The sequence below is a fragment of the Schistocerca gregaria genome, chromosome 3, assembly GCF_023897955.1.
Source record: "Schistocerca gregaria isolate iqSchGreg1 chromosome 3, iqSchGreg1.2, whole genome shotgun sequence".
Lineage (NCBI taxonomy): Eukaryota > Metazoa > Arthropoda > Insecta > Orthoptera > Acrididae > Schistocerca > Schistocerca gregaria.
The window spans coordinates 771,777,432-771,799,671 of NC_064922.1; the positions used below are offsets into that span (position 1 = coordinate 771,777,432).

The 22,240-nt window shown below is 37.6% G+C and overlaps 1 protein-coding gene across 1 annotated transcript in view; it reads right to left on the reverse strand.

The window, feature by feature from the left end:
* Window positions 1-5,104: 5,104 nt before the first annotated feature.
* Window positions 5,105-22,240, reverse strand: part of LOC126354286 (26S proteasome non-ATPase regulatory subunit 6-like) — a 157,773-nt gene continuing 140,637 nt past the window's right edge. Inside the window, exons 7-8 of the mRNA XM_050003830.1 lie at window positions 19,445-19,613; window positions 5,105-5,860 (exon numbers count right to left, since the gene is read on the reverse strand). Of these exons, the coding sequence (XP_049859787.1) occupies window positions 5,686-5,860; window positions 19,445-19,613 (344 nt within the window). The 3' untranslated portion in view covers window positions 5,105-5,685. The remainder of the gene's footprint in view (window positions 5,861-19,444; window positions 19,614-22,240) is intronic.

Consider the following 22,240-nt stretch of genomic DNA (forward strand, 5'->3'; position numbering starts at 1 on the left):
AGCTGGTGGTCCTAAAGTAAGCCATCTTGTTGTATGCTTCAAAGACTTGTGTAATGTTGAACTTAAGACTGAATTCTCCCAAATTCTTCCCAGCAATCAGGCCAACCATCAAAATAACGGTAAATATTGACCAGAAACTTGTATACTTCTTCACCTAAACACTTCACATTCTTTATACAGACACTATGCATGGTATGAATGTTGTTAAGTTCCAAAGATTATCAGCTGTCTGCCTCTGGTCTCCTGGACAACCCAATGTATAATATAATGAACATGCTTCTAGTAACGTATGTTCCAGGAAATATGGTGCCAGACTATCGGTTATTAGATATCTCAACTGAAAAATTTTCAGGAACACTAATAGGGAACATCATCTTAAAAATATTACAAACGATATTTTACAAATCCACACAGTAATTGGAAATCAGTGATTTCATTGCCCAAGTCAATTCAGTGGTGGTGGAACAATCTTTGCTACTTACTATCTTTATTGTGGCATATGACCAAACTTGGAAAATCATGTCTGACCTAAAAGTTCTAAATGTAATTGATGTGCTTCACATTTAATTTCAGAGTTAATCTTAGGTTTTGTTAAACATAAGTTTTTAAAAACTGCCTGAAAACCTATTGTCTCAAAATTAACAGAGCAGACACACTACAAAATAGTTTCAATAACATTTTTCCCCCATGCAAAGACTTTACTTTCCCAACTATGTCTTTTCAAGCTAGTACTTACAGAATTTGCATTTTCCATCTCAAAAAGTTTATTTTCATAACTGAATGGAGTATTGCAGAAGCAGTTTTATCAATACATCAAAATTATATATGGAACAAAAATAGAAGTAGTTGTAATAGAGGAATATTTGAGACTAACAACTGTTTGCAAAATATAAGAAACACTCAAAAAATCAAAAATGAACAATCTATCTCAAATTTCAGACAGTCCTCAAGGTTAGCTTTATCTAATTTTGCATTGGAGTGTTCCAAAACATTACATGAATGAACATAAATACAAAAACTTGGAAACAAAAATAGATAAATACTCTGCATCTATACAATCTCAACTTACCTTCTCAAAATCCTATTCCACTTCATTCCTACAGTTTACCCAGAGATGCTTATCAAATTCCAGGCAGATCACCCTCAGTGTAATACCAGCTCCAATATAAACATCTTCAGCACCATAATTATATCAAAACCATCACCTTTGCATCCATTCATCATCACAACTAGATCAGAAATTTCTTCATTTTAATGGTTTTATGTTCCACTTCATGTGTAAAATTTGGGTGACCAAAGAGCAAATAAGAAACTACTACCAGCTCAATCCAACAGGGAAATACAAAAATGATAAATTAAAAAGTGTTGTTCACTACCATGTGTGACTAAACGTGTCCATACTGCTATCTGCCTCAGTTGGTTCATTCAGTACAATTACATCTTGTACTTGAACTTAGGATTCATGGTCATCTTTCACTTAATTCCAAGGGTTAATTTGAAAGTTTTATATATCCCAGGAGTGAACAAATGATAGTGTTTGGCACAGCACCTGTATCCACAAATATTATACATAGAAAAAGAGGTTAAATATTTTTAGTCTCCTTCCCCATATTCTTTTAGCAGTCCAAATTATTATAATATGGAGTTGGGGCATGACATAAATTATGCTGATATTTCTATTACAGGAGGACATAAACCTTAGAAGTCCCTTTGTGCTAATCTTCCATTCCTTTCACATAACAATAAGCAACACTTACAGTGCATTTAGTGGTAGCCATAGGATTAACACGCTCAACTCTTCAATAACAAGAATAAAAAAGAAAACAATAAAATCATTACCTTGGTCATAACAGCAACATAGAGTTATTATTCACTAATCAATGGGGGACTGACCTTTCTATTATGGCTACTCTTAACAAACTTATTTGTGGAACCGTCTGTGCAATGGTAGACATGACATATCTTTCCATTTTTTGAAATGATTTTAGTCCAAATTTTTTATTTTGTATTGTAATTGAACTATGCCATTTTACCAGATTTGATGATATTAGAAGTTACTCTATAACATGTTATCAGATACACACATGAATGCAACCAGTGTACCACATTAAGTATTAAATAACTAGAAATTGAAATAACTAACTCTGTTTACATGTTCACAGTGACACTCATATTTATATTTAAACATATCAAATGCTTATGAGGGGTCCAACGTACCAAAAAATAATTGAAAGTTTCAATAACTGATGAATAATTCAACAATTTTTTTTTCAGTTCTTTACACAGTTCATTTCTGAAGGTTGCACTCTATGGTGAAGCACAATGATGTATTGAAATCAGAATGGTTCAATGTGTGTGTGTGTGTGTGTGTGTGTGTGTGTGTGTGTGTGTGTGTGTGTGTGTGTGTGTGTGTGTGTGTGTGTGTGCGCTAGAGAAAATATGCACCAGACTTATGAGAACAACTCTAATGTGATGTTGATGTAGACACAACCAATGTTAGCTACAGACCAATCTGCAGCCTTGCACAAGACTGGGAAATGACTTAATCAAAAACTTAATTTAGAGTTGATTTTTAATTGATATTTTATGTAATTAATGCAGGAAATGAGAAAATCGTGCCCAACATTATAAAAGCTATTCAAACTTACTGATAATTTTCTGAGCATTATATGTCTTGAAACAAGGTACCTTACACAAACTCGGGAATAAAGTTTACAATATTGTTGGTGCGAGAAGGTATATGTGTAAGACTAGGAAACATGTAAGACTTAATTCACAATGTTTCAAATTGGAAAATAGTGACCCCCCCAATGTTATTGAGCAACAGAAAAAGATTTGATGGAAAGAGAGCAGCCTATGATGTGCCAAAGCAACAACAGAAAAGCATTTAACCAGAAAACTGCAAACTCTGATGTGCAATAGAGTGGAAATTATGCCCGATGTGATGACGACAGGGTCCACAAAATTGTATAGAAAGAATTAAACACACACTTCCTCTTTCTCCTCTTCTTTGGGAATTAGGCTCAAAGAAAAAGTCCCATGATGCACCATAAAGGAATTATTCAAATGGACACTAATTGTTAGATGTGATGCACGTGTACCAACAAACAAATGATTATAGTTTCAGAAAAATTGAATGATTTACTCAAGAGAAAGACCTTCACAAATTGAGCAAGTCAATAATGCATTGGTCAATCTCTGGCCCTGAGCAGGCAGTTATTCAGCTTGGCATTGACTGACAGAATTGTTGCATTTCCTCCTGAGGATATGATACCAAATTCTGCCAGTTGGGGCATTTGATAGCCAAAATCCCTATACATACTGCTCCAAATGTTCTCAATTGGAAGAGATCCAGCCACCTTGCTGACCGAAGTAAGATTTGGCAAGTACAAAGACAAACTGCAGAAATTCTTGCCGTGCGCAGGTGGGCATTATATTGCTGAAATCTAGGCCCAGGATGACTTTGCCATGAAGGGCAACAAAACAGAGTGTAGAATATCATCAACATACCACTATGCTGTAATGGTGCCATGCATGATGACCAAAGGGATCTTGCCATTTTGTGAAATGTCTCCGCAGACCACCATGTCTGGTTGTCGGGCCATGTGGTGGGCAATGAGTTGATGCTCCACTGCTATCTGTGGCATCTCCAGACAAGTCTTCAACCTGGATTCTTACTGACAGGAGAAGAATTGTCTTCAGTGATGATTCCCACTTTGAACTGAGACCCAATGACCAGTGAGACATGTCTGGATGTGCCCCAGGCAGTGGTGGGATACCAACCTATTGCCTGCCATACAGCCTGACAACCAGGAGTGATGGTCTGGGGGCCATTTCATTTCATGACACAATCTCTTTGGCTGTCATATGTGGCATCCTTACAGCACAAACATACATCAATGATACTGTATGTCCCATTTTGTTGCCCTTCATGGCAAGCCATCCTCAGCTTACATTTTGGCAAGATACGCCTTTCTGCTCACAGCAAGGGCTTCTGCTGTTTGTTTTCATGCTTGCCAAACCCCACCTTGGCCAACAAGGTTGCTGACATCTCCCCAACTGAGCATGTATGGAGTGTTATGGACAAAGCCCTACAACCAGCTTTGGATTTTGACTATCTAACATGCCAGTTTGACAGAATTTGGCACGACATCCCTCAGCAGGCCATACAACAACTCTATCAATTAATGCCAATACAAAAAACTGTATTACTGACTTGCTCAATTTGTGAAGCTCTTTTTCTTGAACAAATCATCCAAATTTTCTCAGATTGTCATCATTTGTTTGTCTGTATATGTACATCAGATCTATAGATTTCCATTCCACTTGGATAATTCCTTCATGGTGTGTCATTGTGGTTTGTTTATGTTGTGCTGCCCAATTATTTGTGTCAGTTTTCCTTTTTTGTTTTTATCATTAGATCAATGGGAACATATGTCCACCCATACTTTGTTAATGTTGTATCATAAATTACATGTTTCTATTTTGTTCAAAAATGACCATTTGCATTTCTTGATTAACAACATTCAAATGTGATCTAACAGTGTAGAACATTGAGTGATACTTAAAAGTTTAATTTCTTTCTCTCTACCATGTCTCACTGACATCTGTACTGCTCCACATGTCAGCAGATTACTATTCAGTTGTTTGCCTGATACTTAAAATTATGACATTATTTAGTGATGAATGTGTATTACTCCCATACACCCCCCCTTTTCTTCTTCTTCTTCTTGTGACACCATCACCTCACTTCTCTTTTCTGCCCCTACTTATACCTTCTCCATATACTTCTCAGAGAAAGTACTTGTACCTCTATCGAGCTCAAGAACACAGTCAAAATCTTTTCCTTCATTTTAGCGTTTGAAACTGCTTCAAAGTATTAGATAATTTTACACAAAAAGGGATAAATAAGATAAAGAATGGCCCAGCATGAATAATGGGACAAAAATATTTGTAATACAATATATTATACTGGTGAAAGGAAAAAAAAGTTAAATTTTGTCTGAAATAAATATTAAATGAGATAGTTGTACACTATGCTAAACATTAGAATGAAACTATTTATTCAAACATGTTTTAAAAATTATTATAGTAATGGATATTAGAAGATAAAAGCACTGAAAATAAGAAAATCAACCAGTTACATGGGCTGACCAAAGTATGATGTATTTCTGTATCACACACACACACAGGGAAAGAGAGAGAGAGAGAGAGAGAGAGAGAGAGAGAGAGAGAGAGAGAGAGAGAGAGAACCATAAAGAAATCAAAAAGCACACATTCATGGCTGTGTGGGTGGGGGGAGGGTGGGGGGTTGCTCACTCACAGGAGTATGCATCGTTGAGTGTGAGACGGATTGTACTTAAAATAGGAAAAGAATGGTATGGTAGAACATGACATCTCTATGCTCTTACATATCCCTATGTGCCATCATTAATCAGCTTCCGGTGAATGGTTGACTCCTCTCATTTTTGTTCATTGTAACAACTATTGTTTTCCAAGGTAAAAAATGTGAGTATAACTGATAGTATCTAATAGAGGTAGACATTGAACAATATGTTTCTATAAAAATTCACATTCATTACGAATCACAGAAATTGTGTGAAGGAGGGTAACTGCACAATATTTGGCAATGGACGAGTCAGACAATCCATATTCACTTGCAGCAGTGTAGAATAAATTGCAGAATCATATGTTAATTACTCGAGAGAGCTTCTGAACACGGTTTAGTAATGTGTCCCCTTGTCTAATTATTTCTTGGTATTGCCAGTTCTTTGCATCAGGATGATCAGTCACAACAATGTTGCTAACTTTATCAATTTTACCATCAACTCTTCTGTCAGATATGAATCTTGATAGTTCTCTGTAAAATGACAGAAAAATATCAGTTTCATGAAAAATAAAACATGTTTAGAGCTGGATAATATGCCTGTAAAAGAAACACATCTGGGTCACACACACCAAGCAGAAAACATATGTTTGTTAACAAAATAGATATACGGCCTGATAATACTACTCATTTGCAAATGAGGAATATGAATGATAGGTGACAATTCAGAAAATTGAATAAACTGTGCTTAGTCTAAATCCCAAGCTGGTCAAAGGGCACTGTCCATAACACTCCAAACATTGTCAAGCAAGCGAGCATGATGATTACATGCATCTAATTAATTCATAGTCTGTAATTAATTATTTAGATATCAGATGATGCAATTTCATATATTCTTCGTAAGTTTAATCTTAAGATTAATTACAATTTCTGAAAGCTGGAAAGTTTATGCATTTCTACATGTTTCTACATACTACAGCTGTTCTCTTTATCCACCTTCAAGTTGACTAATCACTTTCAAGGATAAACTAGCCCAAATAGAATTATGGTTCCATGTATGTGGTCTGGTGAAAAAAATCCAGAACAATCTTAATTCAGCGCCAATGGTGCAACTGCCGAAAGTTTCGTTGTTGTATGCCTGTTAGTTATTGTTCAGTGCCATACTGGTAGAACATTGTGTTGCACAGTTTGCGAATTTCGCGATGGCAGGATTACGGGAGCAATACATCCGCATTGAATTTTGTTTGAAACTCAAGAAAACCTTTACAGAACACACCAAATCGTGCAGGAAGCCTATGGTGATGAATGCTTAAGCCTGTACTTGGTGTTATGAATGATTCACATGGTTTAAAAATAGCTGGGCAGAAGTTAAAGATGGACCCTCGTTCAGAATGCCCTATGACGTCTAAGACGACACTCATGTCAGGAATGTCAATGAAATTGTGTGTGCCAATAAAAGACTGACTGTCGAAGAGACTGCAGAAGAAATGTAACATTTCAGTTGGATCATGTCATGAAATCCTGACACCGTATCTTGGAATTCATTGAGTTGCCGCCAAGTTTGTCCCACGCCTGCAAGTCAAGACCATGAAGACCTACGCCTCTCAATCTGTGAAGTGCTTTTGGATTGCGCAAACAGGAATGAGATGTTCCTTAAGAGAATCATAACTGGTGATGAGACGTGAGTCTATGGTTATGATGTTGAGACCAAGGTTCAATGTTCACAATGTGTTGGGGAGGGTTGTCTAAGACACAACAAAGCTCATCAGGACAAGTCAAATGTCAAAGCCATACTAATGGTTTTCTTTGGCTTTGAAGGATTAGTTCATCATGAATTGGTGCCACAGGGGCAAACTGTTAATCAAAGGAACTATTGGGGTGTGTTGCAACGCATGCAAGAAAATATGAGAAGGAAATGACCTGAAACGTGAGACAATTCATGGCTTTTGCATCACGATAACACTCCCCCCACATTCATCCCTGTTGGTGCTTGACTAATGCCCAAAAAACGAAATCACTGTGCTGTTTCTTCCTCCTCATTCTCCAGGCCTGGCCCCTGTGGCCTAATTTGTTATTTTCTCTGTTGGAAACCCCACTAAAAGGACAAAGATTTGCAACAATAGACGAGACGTGATGTGATCCTGCAAGAGGTGTACCAAGACTGCTTCCACAAGTGGAAACTGCATTTGGAGTGGTGTATCAATTGTGAAGGAGAGTATTTCAAAGGAGATTATGCACAATAAGTAAGAGGGAAGCGGAGAAAAATTTTGTCAACGGAGAAAAATTTTGTCAACGGAGAAAAATTTTGTCAACGAAATTCCGGAATTTTTTGAACAGACATACGTTAAATGCGTACTTACAACAAATTTACTGTTACCAGTCACTGTTTATTTACCTCCACAACACATTTCAAAGGTTTAAACCTCCATCATCAGGTGGATTTACTGTGTCACAACAGCAAAAGGAACCTGTGACCAGTGGAGGTACTCTATTTTAGTTATTTTATGTTTACCGTTAGATATACGTTTAATTTTCAGTCAAAAGAAACCCAAAAACATGTTCTGAAATGGTGTTTGTTTCCTCCACTAGACAGTGCTGCAAGTTCCCCCAAAAAAATTGTAACACAATACACACACAAATTTCATACTAACAAATGTAAATCCACCATTGAAATGCATTGTGGAGATAAATAAACAGTGACTGGCAACAGTAAACTTGTTGTTTCATTTAAAGACCTCACACATCTTATATTTTTACACTTGTGCTGACATTATAATAACCAAGATAATAATATCCATTACTAGGTAAATATTGTATTAACTAATTAAACTATGTAAATAACTTGCGGTAAACGTAACAACTCACAGTTTAGTTGAGGTGCAGAGTCTTTCATAGACATATAGAGAAGACTGAAAAGTCTGCTAGCTTTCAGACAAATACTACAGAGTTCAAAAATACAGTTACAAACACCCCCCCCCCCCCCCCCCCCACACACACACACATACCTGTATGGTTACATGTCCTGCTTGGCTACATAGTACCAGCACTGCAGCTTGACTGTTGTGAGGGACTGTGTCAGTGGAATAGACAAGAGGAGAAAGGATGTGAGGAGTTGGAGGGAGAATTGGGGAAGGTGGCTGACAGCTGGCAGGGAAGGGTAACAGATGCATGGGGTATAAAAGTAACATCACTGAGCTTGTTCCAGCCACATATGGGGAGAATTCTGCTCCATACACAGTGATGTGGAGGAGCACATTAAGCTAGGGAGCTAGATCAGAGGAATACTGAGACTGATAAGAGGATGGTATGAGTGCAGGATGACTGGAGTTATGGTCATGAGGCAGGAATCGAGATGGGAGTGGACCATGGGGCTATATGACATCATGGCCAGGAGAACTACAGGATTGACCTTAATTAATAGAAGCTCCCCAGGGGAAGGGAGAAAAAGGGATCTATAAGGCATTTTTTGTCAATCAGCCACTGACATTGAACATGTTGTGCTCAGAAGCGTGTTCTGTCACTGGATGATGAACTCTGCTCTTGGCTACAGTTTTCAATGATCATTCATTCTGTTTGACAGACTGAAGTAAAACATTTATCAAGGAAGATCATCAAACTGCTATATGCGCCTGAGAAGTTATTTTATTTTGTTTTGACTATCAATTTCAGAATTTTGTACGCCATCTTCAGGTCCCATACGCACTTCACGCACACATTCAAATGTATCGATACTGGCATACTGGAGCCTTCAGTGTCTGGATATTACAAATTCGTTTTTCGAGGCTTGACAAGTCTTTGAAGGAAGCACTCAAATAACAGATTCATTATATCCAACTACAAATAAAAAATGACAGTCAATAAATAAACCTATAGCAAACAGAATACCAACATAAAAAAATGAAAGAAAGAAATCGCTGTAAATTTATGCACCAACCTAATACTTAGATTGGGTGTACAGAGAAATACTACTTTGGCATGGATAGGAAGTATTGTGTGTGGCATGTTCCTCGTCTTGAGACATAAAATATGTAGTCAAAGCCTTAGTGAAAGAAATGGTTTAGTTGCACAAATCCAGGATAATATTGGTTGATTATGGAGGTGGGTGAGTGCTCCCTTGCAACTGGTTCATGGGGATGGTAAGAAGGATTAAGGATTTGTCTGGATATGGCACAAGAAATTTGTTTGTTGTCTAAGTTTTTGGATTAAAGCCTGTCTGTGAAGCAGTAAGACAGTAGTATAAGGAATAAGGCGATGGTTTTGAGTCGGTAGGGTGTTGAGAGAGGCAGCGTTCAATAGCCAGACTAGCTATGTTCTTTCTGTTTGTCCATGATAGGAAGGTTCTTCATAACTGCCAGTGATGGAGAACATGGAAGCAAGGTGAGAAAATGGAAGGAAGATGGATGATATTCACCTGGCTACAGATGCTGCCAACAATAGGTAGCAAACACACTGTTTCAACGGAACTGCAGCATGCATTATTGGACAACATATACAACCCTTTCTTAGATTACCACAATGTTGTCTTGTCATTTTGATTTTTAGATTACAGTAACTTACTAGATTACATGAAAAGGCTATTCCTTTTCTGTCAAGGATTTCACGTGTTTTGCCATCAGGACCATAAGAGAGAAGGAGAACTGACATACACAGCAGGAATCAAAAAGTTATGCAGAAAATTTTAGTTTGCTATGACAAAGAAAAAACAGAAAAAGGGACTTCATCACCCTATTGTACAGGCTCAATTAAGATCTGTTATATACACAGGCAAAAGCCTGTACAGTTTTAGGAGGTTGATGAGATTTTCCCAATCAGCCACTGCTAGTGAATTCTCTTTATTACTTCTTTAATCTTTTGTGCGAAGCACACAGTACAGTGCATGGATAGTTTCTTAAATCTCTACTTTTGAAAGATATGTTTTTTGTGGTTCAGCCATATGAGATGTCCTTTTTTCTTTTTTTCTTACACGCATAAGAGCAGACCTGGTGCAGTACTGTGTGATATTGACAAGTTCAATAAACAATTTACTCGTGCACTATTGAAGAGTTTTACCATGTGAAAACAATAGTGCCTAGCTAATGCAAGCTTTTACCAGTTTTATAAGAGAGGATTGGCTGGAAGTAGAGGTGCACTTCTTTGATCATAGTTCTAAATTCAATGGGTTTTGTATAGCAGCATGTTAGTAATAAGTGAACTGTGATGCTAAAGTGTGCTGAAGTTTTGCACTGTCATTCCTGTTTTGTCTTCAAAGTTAAACTCATTATGGAAGCAACAAGTCAGATGTTTTACTTGGATGAAACCTGTATAGACAGTACGATGACACTTGACAAACACTTTCAAGCTGATAGCATAATGGGTGTTACAATGTGGGGAAGCAACACAGAGGATGATCAAAGCTCATATTATGTCAAAGAATGGGTTTGTTAGGGAAGGACAGCTCCAATTCTGGTAATGTCAACCAAGAGCAATTATTATGGCCAGGGGGACTAATGAAATTCTGGGAAGTGATGCTTCTGAATACCCCATCTGCACCTATTATAGTTATGGCACAGGGCCTCATATTTCCATTTTAAGAGTGCTTACAAGCCAATAAATAAATAAATAAATAATCTGTGATGGTAAAATGAAAAAAAAAAATGAACTGTTTAATTAAAGCCAACAAAGCATCTGAGAAGGTATGTGTACTGTCAGCAGACTTGGTGCCAGCAAGAAGTACAAAGTATCACCCTTACTGCCCTACAATCCCAACTTGAATGTGATGGAACTGGCATGGGCCTAATTTATTATGACAGAAAGCACAGTAACATTTGACATGACTAATGATTTCAGCTGCTTGCTAAGCTGCTTTTCTCCCAATGGCATTCTTTGAAGGGTGGCTAATTTAGTTGTAACGAATAAATTGAAATCAGTTTTTTATTGAATTCCAGAAAGCACTCATTGGCAGCCTTTGATTCAAAGTTACATAATTTATATACCTATCTCCCTTTAACGTTTTCATTGTTTTGATAACCAATATATAATTTGTGGGTGTAATTATTCAGATGTCCCCCCACCCCCGGTAGCTGAGTGGTCAGCATGACAGAATGTCAATCCTAAGGGCTCGGGTTTGACTCCTGGCTGGGTTGGAAATTTTCTCCACTCAGGGACTGGGTGTTGTGCTGTCCTAATCATCATCATTTCATCCCCATCGACGTGCAAGTCGCCGAAGTGGCATCAAACAGAAAGATTTGCACCCGGCAAACAGTCTACCTGACAGGAGGCCCTAGTCACACAACATTTACATTTTTACTATTTAGATTGAACCTGCCAGAGTGGTGATACATCCCACCCCAGCAGAGCCATGTGTATCCCTACTTCTTCTGGCTTCTGAATGATATGCGCATCTGAAAACCATAGAACAAGATACCATAAGTAAAATCACAGATGTTGTGCAGTGTTGTGATTTTTATTTGCACAGGATAGTCAATGTCGAAAGACATGTATATCTTCAACATGGGATGATGATCATAGCAACTTTGCAATAGAAAATACCTCCATGGATGCAAAAACAGAAGTTACAGGGTTCTCTGGCCTGCCTGGAAGATTCACAGAATACTTAGGATTGCATACACATCCAGTCACATTGATGTGACCACTGCCTGCTTTCAATGTCATCGACAGATGGTGGCAATAGCAGTGCAGAGTAAGTACATGACAGTGGTGATTGATGTGCAACTGTTGAGTAACTGACCACCCAGTTCCAAGGGGCTACCACAGTATCTCCTCCTCAACGACAGTCCAGTGAACATTGCTGTATATGAGCCTTCGCAGCAGACGCCTCATTCATGCACCCTTGCTGACTGCTGTTCATCCATGACAAACATTGGAATTTTCACACCAATACCACAACTGGATGTCCACTGAGTGGTGACAGATGGCCTTCTCAGATGAAAGATAGCCATTGCCGTGTACAGTGTGAAATGTCTGAGAGCAAACACCCTGCAGCAATCATCGGAAGGAGCATTATGATCTGGGGAATGTTTTTGTGGCATTTCCTGGGCGATTCTGTCATTCTGGAGTGCACAATGGACCAATACAAATACACATATATTCTTGGGGACCCATGTAGTTTGTTTTTCATCAGCACAATGGCATCTACAGAAGGACAATGCAACATGTCACACAGTTCGAGTGAATGTGCATGTTGTGAGTTTATCGTACTCCCCTGGGCACCAAACTCCAAGGATTTAAACCCAATTGAGAATCTGTGGGATTACTTTGATCATGCTGTTTGTGCCATGGATCTTCAAACTAAAAACCAGCACTGGAGTTGGAATGACTCCACAAGAAACTTCCTGACAGATTAAAACTGTGTGCCGGGCCGAGACTCGAACTCAGGACCTTTGCCTTTCGCGGGCAAGTGCTCTACCAGCTGAGCTACCCAGGCACGACTCACAACCTGTCCTCACAGCTTCAATTCTGCCATTACCTCATCTCCAACCTTCCAAACTTCACAGAAGCTCTTCTGCGAACCTAGCAGAACTAGCACTCCTGGAAGAAAGATATTGCGAAGACATGGCTTAGCCACAGCCTAGGGGATGTTTCCAGAATGAGATTTTCACTTTGCAGTGGAGTGTGCACTGATATGAAACTTACTGACAGATTAAAACTGTGTGCCAGACTGAGACTCGAACTTGGGACCTTTGCCTTTCACGGGCAAGTGCTCTACCAGCTTATTGTCGTATAGAAAACAGTCAATAGACTGTTTTCTATACGTATTTCGTACTGTTGGGACACTGCATATATATGGTGTTTCGCAATTCATATTATACACTTCTAGACATTTTTTATTTTATTTATTTTATACACATCAAGTTCACAAGGACCAAACTGAGGAAAAAATCTCCAAGGTCATGGAATGTGTCAGTACATGAAATTACTACATAAATGTAATAACAGATAAAAATAAAATGTTTATGAACCCAAAAAAAGTCAAGCCATAGGTTTAAGTAAACGCAATCAACAATATAACATAAGAATCATCTTAATGTTTCAAGCTCCTCAACAGAATAGAAGGAGTGACCCATGAGGAAACTCTTCAGTTTTGATTTGAAAGTGCATGGATTACTGCTAAGATTTTTGAATTCTTGTGGTATCTTATTGAAAATGGGTTCAGCAGTATACTGCACATATTTCTGCACAAGAGTTAAGGAAGTCCGATTCAAATGCAAGATAGGTTTCTGCCGAGTATTAACTGAGTGAAAGCTGCTTATTCTTGGGAATTTGCTGATATTGTCATCGGAAAACAACAGTAAAGGATATACAGGGTGGAGAAAAACTGTGTCACGAAATTTTAACCCTGGATAGCTGATGCCAGTAGAACCAAAACTACTATTGTTGTGTAGGTCGACAACACGCCATTTTTAAACTATGGGAACTTGGTGCCACGTGCTCAGATTGGCTGTGGGATTGCCCTGTTGCCACTCGTTGGTTAACAGGCAGCACACTGGTTGACGGTTCACACATCACACATACAAATGTCCCTCACCCCGTCACCACCCCAACGTGATACGCTGTTTGTCTCCACCTCACGTCAGAGGCATTCACATGTAAGCTTCGCATCAGAGCACACACATCACCTGCAATTTAGTCACACAGTAAGCATGATAGCACAAAATTCATTTGAAGAACAAAGAGATATGGTTTTTGTTTATGAAGCTCGACGGTTTTATGAGGAACGGTACCCAGCAAGACGTCCCCCACACCCACAAATGTTTACAGCAATTCACCAGCAACTTAGCAAAACAGGCTTGTTAGTGGGATATCACAGTGATGCTGGAAGACCTCGAACATGACAGGATGGCACATTTGAAGAGACTGTACTCGAGCACTTTGAGGAAGCACCAATGACAAATACTCAGCGGCTGGACACGACATGGGGGTCACTCACCGGTTAGTCTGGGAGGTTTCGAGGGATGACGGCCAGCATCCGTTTAGTTTCCACCCTGTCCAAGACCTAAACACTGTGGCAGACTTTGAACACAGGCTACAGTTTTGCCAGTGGTTTCTGAGACGTGTTGCACAAGATCCTGACTTTCACACCATTGTGTTGTTTACTAATGAGTGCACCTTCCTTCTCGATGGCCTTTACAACACTTGGAATGTTCATTACTGGGCAAGGGGAAAACCTCACACCATGTATGTCCACGCATATCACTCAACGTTTGGGCAGGCATTGTGGGTGACCACCTGATTGGGTCAGTCTGTCTGACTCCTTGACTTACTGGAGCAAATTACCTTCACTTTTTGCAAAAAACTCTACCTGGCCTGCTGGAAGATGTTCCCCTGGACATATGTCTATGCATGTGGTTGCAGCATGATGGGGCATCCGCACATAACAGTCATGTTGTGAGCGGATATTTAAATGAACTCTTCGACGGCCGGGTAACTGGTAGAGGTGCTCTTAGAACATGGCCCCAGTGATCATCAAACATCAAGCCACCTGAATTTTTTTCTTCGAGGTTCTAGTTCACCTATCCAGATGTGAACCACCTAGAAATGAAGAGGAATTAATGGATCGCTTTCAACATGCCACCAATCACATCAAGGCAATGCCAGGAATCCTTGAAAGAGTTTGCAAAACACCGTTCGATATTACCAAACTTGTGTCACATCAGAGGGTCACCAGTTCGAGCACCTGTTTTAAGTAAACACTATCCTGACCACATAAAAGGCCCTTTTCAGGGCCAACACAATTTGTAAAAGACTTTCTGTATGCAAACTAATAGCTATTGATGGGTTTGTTCCTGGTACGTCTTATCTTAAAACTACAATGGATGAGTTGGGACTTGTGTTGTTCAGAGCCTCTGGCAACAGGGTAGCCCCACAGCCAATCGGAGCACATGGTGGTGAGTTTCCACAGTTTAAGAATTGTGCGTTGTTGACCTACACAACATTAGCTATCAAGGGTTAAAATTTTGTGACACAGTTTTTCTTCACCCTGTATATATTAAGAGGTGGTCGAGAAGAGGTTCACAAACTTACACCACTTATTGCCCGGACTACCCATTTCTGAGCCAAAAATATCCTTTTAGAATGGGAAGAGTTACCCCAAAATATAAAACCATACGACATAAGCAAATTTAAATAAGCAAAGTAGACTAATTTTTGTGTCAAACAATCACTTACTTCAGATACCATTCAAATAGTAAAAATGGCAGCATTAAGTCTCTGAACAAGATCTTGAATGTGGTCTTTCCAAGACAGTTTACTATCTATCTGAACACATAGAAATATAATAGAAGGAAACATTCCACGAGGGAAATTTAAACTGTTCAGTTTCATTAATCATATGCCCGTTCTGTGAAATCAAAATGTTGAGTTTTGTTGAATTGTGTGCTAGAAACTGTAAAAACTGAGTCTTTCTGTGATTTAGCAGTAATTTATTTTTTACAAACCATGAACTTCTGTCATGAACTGCACTATTTGAAACGAAGCCATTGTTGCACACAATGTTCTTTACTACCAAGCTAGTGTCATCAGCAAACAGAAATATTTTTAGAGTTGCCCATGACACTAGAGGGCACATCATTTATATAAATAAAGAACAGGAGTGGCGCCAACACCGATCCCTGAGGCACTGCCCATTTGACCATACCCCATTCAAGACACCACATCACAGATGTTCTCAACACTGTGAATAATGACCTTTTGCTGTCTATTGATACAGTAAGAGATGATCCAATTGTAAGATACTCTCCGTATTCTGTATTGGTCCAACTTCCGGAGCAATATTTTGTGATCAACACAATCCAATGCCTTAGTTAAACAAAAAATATGCCTAACATTTGAAACCTTTTGTTTAACCCACCCAGTACCTCACAGAGAAAAGAGAATGTAGCATTTTCAATTGTTAAACAACTTCCAAAGCCAAACTGTAGATTTAATAGCAAATTATGTGATATAAAATAATTAATCATCCTTACATACGCAGCCTTTCCAGTAAATTTAACAAACACTAATGGAACAGAAATAGGTCTAAAATCGTCCACATTATCCCTTTCTCCCTTTTTATAAAGTGACTTACTACTGAATGCTTTAATTGTTCAGGTAACTGACCATTCCTACAGGAAGAATTACAAATATGGCTAAGTACAGGGTTAACATGTGTAGCACATGTCCTTTAATATTCTGCTAGGCGCTCCATCATATCCATGAGAGTCCTTAGTCTTCAGTGATTTAATTATTGACACAATTTCACCCCTTGTCTGTATAACGGAGGAATATTTCAGACATCAATTTCAGAAAGGCATTTCCCAAGAGAGTTATATGATCTATAGAAACAAAATTTTTATTTAATTCACCAGCAATGTTCCGAAAATGATTTTTAAATACTGTACATATACCTGATTTATCAGTAACAGAAATATTTTTACTATGAAATGACTTTATATCATCAACCTTGTGCTGCTGACCAGACACTTCCTTCACAACTGACCATATGGTTTTAATTTATCCTGTGAATTAGCTATTCTATTTGCATACCACATACTCTATGCTTTCTTAATAACATTTTTAAGCACCTCACAGTACTATTTGTAATGGGCTACTGTAGCTTGATTCTGACTTCTAACATTTTGATACACTTTCCACTTAGTAATACCACTAGTCAGTCACTCAGGCTGCCTTTTGCTGCTAGTACTCAGTTTAGAATGTTCCAATGGAAAGCAACTCTCAAAGAGCATGAGAAATGTGTTAAGGAAAGCTTTATATTTGTCATCTATGTTGTCGGCACTACAAACATCCTTCCACTCTGTTCCTTGATTATGTGTAAAAAACTCTCTATTGCCATTGGATTAACTTTCCTATATAGTCTGTAATTATATGTGACATTTGTTTGAGTACAAAAGCCTTTTAGTGTTAAAAATTGTGCATCACTGTCTGAAAGGCCATCCACCCTTTTACTAACAGAATGCCCATCTAGTAATGTAGAATTAATAAAAATATTGTCTATGGCTGTGCTACTGTTCCCCTGCGCCCTAGTTGGAAAAAAACTGTATGCGTCAGATCATATGAATTTAGGAGATCTACCCAGATCCTTTTTCTTGCACCATCATATACAAAATTTATATTGAAGTCACCACACTTAAATAATTTATTGTACTTCCTATAAAGTGAATAAAGAAACCTCTCTAGTTGGAGCAGAAATACTGTGAAGCCAGAGTTAGGGGACCTATAAACAACAACTGTGTTTAGTTTCACTAAATTCAACTGCTCCTGCACAACATTCAAGTATCTGTTAACTGCAGTGCTGTGATACATCTATGGACTCAAATGGAACGCTGTTTTTTACATACATGTGCACTCCACCAGTCTGCAAGGAACTCCTTTAAAAACAACCAGCTAATCTGTATCCTGGTAAAGGAAGCCTCTGAACTGTCAATTATTTAAGTGGTGCTCCAATATACCAATAATTTCAGAGTCTACATCTATAAGCAGTTCACTAACTGTATCTCTATTACCTCTTATATTTTGATGAAACATGCTAATTCCTTCTCTACTCAGAAACATGACATCATGTTGTAGAGGGGACTTGGTAGGTAAAGTTTTACATAGGAAACAATGTCCAAAAATGTCATCCACTGATGCTGCAGAACATCAAACTTATAGGTGCCAGCACCTGTATATGCATGTATATACAAAATGATTCTGTTGACAATGTTAAATGAACGTGACGAAAGTTATAAGCAAAAACCATTCTGATACCTCTGACAGTGGAATACATGTACTGGTACTGTTGTTGCCAAGACAGTTGTGTAGGTAATCTTCAGGGGTGAAAGTATGGACTAAAACAAGGAAAAAAGTCCAGTAAGTATGGAGTCCAAAATGCATACCCGAGGTGCTATGAGCACTTGTAGTATAAAATATTTTTGATGAATTTGTCACAATAAATTCAGGTTCACCAAGATCACATTCACAGCTACTTCCTTCATAAGACTGTACTACTTTGTTTCTTTTTTTGTTCCTTTTTTGTGTATCTAGTTTTAATTTCTTCTACATATGGTAATGGAAGGTCCTGACAGAATGCAAATAGTTTAGGACTAAGGGTACGAACTCACTACATAATGAAAAGCTATGTAAACAAGAACACTGTTGATAAAATGTATAAAAAAGGCATTTTTAGCTGACTATTGAACGATTCTACTGCTGCAAATGAACATTTTGTGTAAGGGCTACAAAGACAAAACAAGAGAAATTAGGGCTAGTACAGAGGCATATAAGCAGTCATTTTTTCCCTACTCCATTTGTGAATGGACAATGAACGTAAATGACTGGTAGTGGTGCAAAGTATCCTCCACCATGCACCATAAGGTGGCTTGTGGAGTATGTATGTAGATGCATACTTGTAAATCTGTCCAAAACACTCTTACATCAACAGAGTCAGTGAAATACAGCCATCATAGCAAGTCTCTTAATTTCTTTGATCTCATTCTTACAACTGACTTTTGCTTAAAATGGAGTGCTAATTACTCAGACTATATTCACCCAGTGCTTCATAATGAGAGCACTTATCAACTTTCAAGAAATGTTAAACATAATTTCAAACCTTCTCTAAACTTTTTGTACCTTACATGCTCAACATCAAATATTAAACACATTAATTCATTTGTTAACCAATTAGACATTTCAAGCTCTTTTATACATGGGAGTTCAACTGTTTAAAAAATACAGGTTTTACTGGCTTGTTCTAATATGCATAAGAAAGTTGCTTTTACATATACTAATATTCATACTTCGGGGCAGTACTACAAGCATCCCATTTGCAAAATTCAAAGTATTTGTTGTTAAAATGATAAATGTCACTGATAATCATATCAAGTGGGTGGTAAGACAAGAGTAACAACAACAAAATCTTACTGAAGATTTTATCAATCTTTGAACACTGATGAATAGTGAAAAAACCAGCCTACATTGAGAAACACAATTAAGAACCGAGCAGAGAGTAATTTAGCCATGGAGCAAAATCCAATAACAATAATAAAATATAAGAACAACATCACTTTTATCACATTTCTGCACATATTTAAAATGAGAAGTCAAAATTAGTTTGTATATCATCATAATTTTATATATTATACTGACTTGTCAATGAATTCAGCAGTTACGCCAAACGTATCTGCCATAAAATCCAAAGTCAAGCTTTGATAGCATTGCAAAATTTGGGTATATGCTCTCAGTCGCATTTCTCGTATATAGTGACGATAGTGAGGGCTAAGGTAATAATCATGCTTAAGAAAGTCTTCCACTTGAGCTGGAACAAATATGACAACAATGTAGCATCATTATTGATATTTGAAATAATAATTTAAGATTAGGATATAAAAACATGCTGTCCAAATCTACATTGCACAAACAGTCAATTCAATTTGCAACAAAACAAAATTATTTTATGATGTTATCTCAGCATTACTGTTTCATTTTATATGTTACAAGAGTCACTAGTCCACCAAGTTAAGCATGTATGCTATGTAATATATGGAATTCTTTACATAGGATGTACCTGGGAAGACTTGACTTTAAGCACCATTCAGTATCATTGCACTTTAAAAATAAAAAAAATAAATTACTCAAAGGCATATAAAATGTCTGATAGATAGCAAAACAGATTTTAAATCAAATAAGAAAACTCCTTCTATTCAACAGATGAAATTTTAATATTAAACAAAACGTACGTAGTGTAGAAGGCAAAGATATTCAATTATATAAAATCTAAGTTTGTTTCACTATAGACTACATCACATACAGAGACAACTGAGTTTTGAACTGTTCTGATCATTTACTTCCACCAACTGCCAGTAGCCACAATTATTTAGGCTCCCAAGGAACATTGGATGACACTAATTTCTCTCCTCCAGATTGCTCTATGGCTATTTGAAACTTCAAAAGTGTCTCATTTCTCTCACACACACACATAAACAGATCCCTCCCCATCCATACTTCTTTTACTCCTCTTTCTGTATACATGAACTTTTTGGTAAATTATCTTTCTAGTGTCAAATGGATTGGCTAAGGGAAAAGCTATAGGAGAGTAATTTCACACGATTTAATTGTGGTGTGTCAGACCACTGTAATCATTGATTGAATAGCTCTTTCTATACTACAGATGAATTTATAACTGAAAACAAGCAGCCTGGGTAATATAGAAAATGCAGATGCTTAATTTTGTTACAAAATCTGTTTCTCCGGTAGCACTATAATATATCTTTTCCATGACAGCAGGGATGGGTTATTAGAGGAGTAATTATTTGATCAACTGTAGTATAGCAGTTCATTATAATCTTTAAATGGGCATGAGCCTCTGATGGACTTTTGGAAGATGACCTGAACAGCATAGGAACTGGGATAATCCTCTTGTTGGAAGGCTAAGAATGTACAACTTTTCCTCCAAATGCAAGCTTGATAGTCAAGAATGATTTCCCTCCATGGAGTATACTGGGGGTTGGTTACCTGTAACATCACAGGAACTCATGTTGCTGATATCTTGCCAAATACGTAACGAATATAGTTCAGCTAGATGAGCACACAGAATAGATTATCAAAGTCAAATTTCAGAGGAACTAGAATCTTACACCTCTGAATTACACAACATAGAATAAAAGATGAATGGTAATAGCAAAGTCAATATATATGCAGTGGCAGCTGGCATTGTTCAACATTGAAAAATGCTTAGGCAGTAATCAACCTCATCCAGTTGAACTTATGAACCACTTCAGTGATTTACCAGAAGTTATACTGACACAGATCTTACGGTCTAGGCTGCATAGAACACACAGAAATAGAAGTAAAATTACATTTATTTATTTTGCTAAGTTTAGGAAAACATACAAAGCACAGTTTTGATTGACACACAATCAGGAGCATATCTGACCTGGGAGGCAAGTCCAAGTGTTTTTGCCATCTAGATTAAATTATTTCACACAACTAAACAGGAGAATGAAATATTAAGACTTACTTGCCTTTTGAGGACGAAGATCAAGTCCTCAAAATATTACAGAACCTTACCATTTAGACACAAATGTTAGTAATGGACACCAATGTCCAGTCAGTTGAGGCAACACTGGATACTGCAGATGAGGTAGAAACTCTAGATGAGCACTCATGTGATAACAAAGAACACACATGCAAAAGACAAGGAAGTTCTAAGTGGAAATTAGTATGAGCAACCATTTCACAGCTACAGTATTTGTAAATGTGAAGTTGATAGGACACATACCTAGCAAAGAAATAAAGAAATAGTATATCCCTAGTCAGGACTTAGTAAATTACTTGGCTTATGTAAAAATCAAAAATGGTTATGGAAACATAAAATCCATTTCACACAAAGCTGGGCGAATTACTTCAGAAGGATGGGAAGCAGTTTACAGATGATTTCATCAACCCAGAGATCAATATAACACTATAAATGAAAAATTTGTGAGCAATACTGCACAGCAGCAATAATGCTTTGGTACTTACAGAGAAATGGTTGGTGCAAATGAGGGTTAGCATTTTCTTCTGTCGACCACTTCACTTCAATTATAGAAAAAACTCGTGCAAACTTAATTAGGAAAACTAAGTGTTCAAATTTTACCTGTAAATACTTGGCAAATTACTTAGATCAGATATCTAGAGTAAGAACAGCCAATTCCAGGAAATGACAAATAGCTGTTGGCAAAACCAAACTGTCCTTTACTATTGTTGAAAAGATGGGTAAAGAAAAAAGGGTTGAAACTGAAAGGATTCTCCATATAGCAACAAGTGACAGCAGCTTGAAAAAGAATAAGAACTTGATGTAAAGTAGTTGTACTACTAGGGGATGACTGGTTCAGGCAAAAACATTCCAAAGGATGTATGCAAAAAGTGTTTGGGTGTCCATCTGAAATAATAGGAGGTATTTTC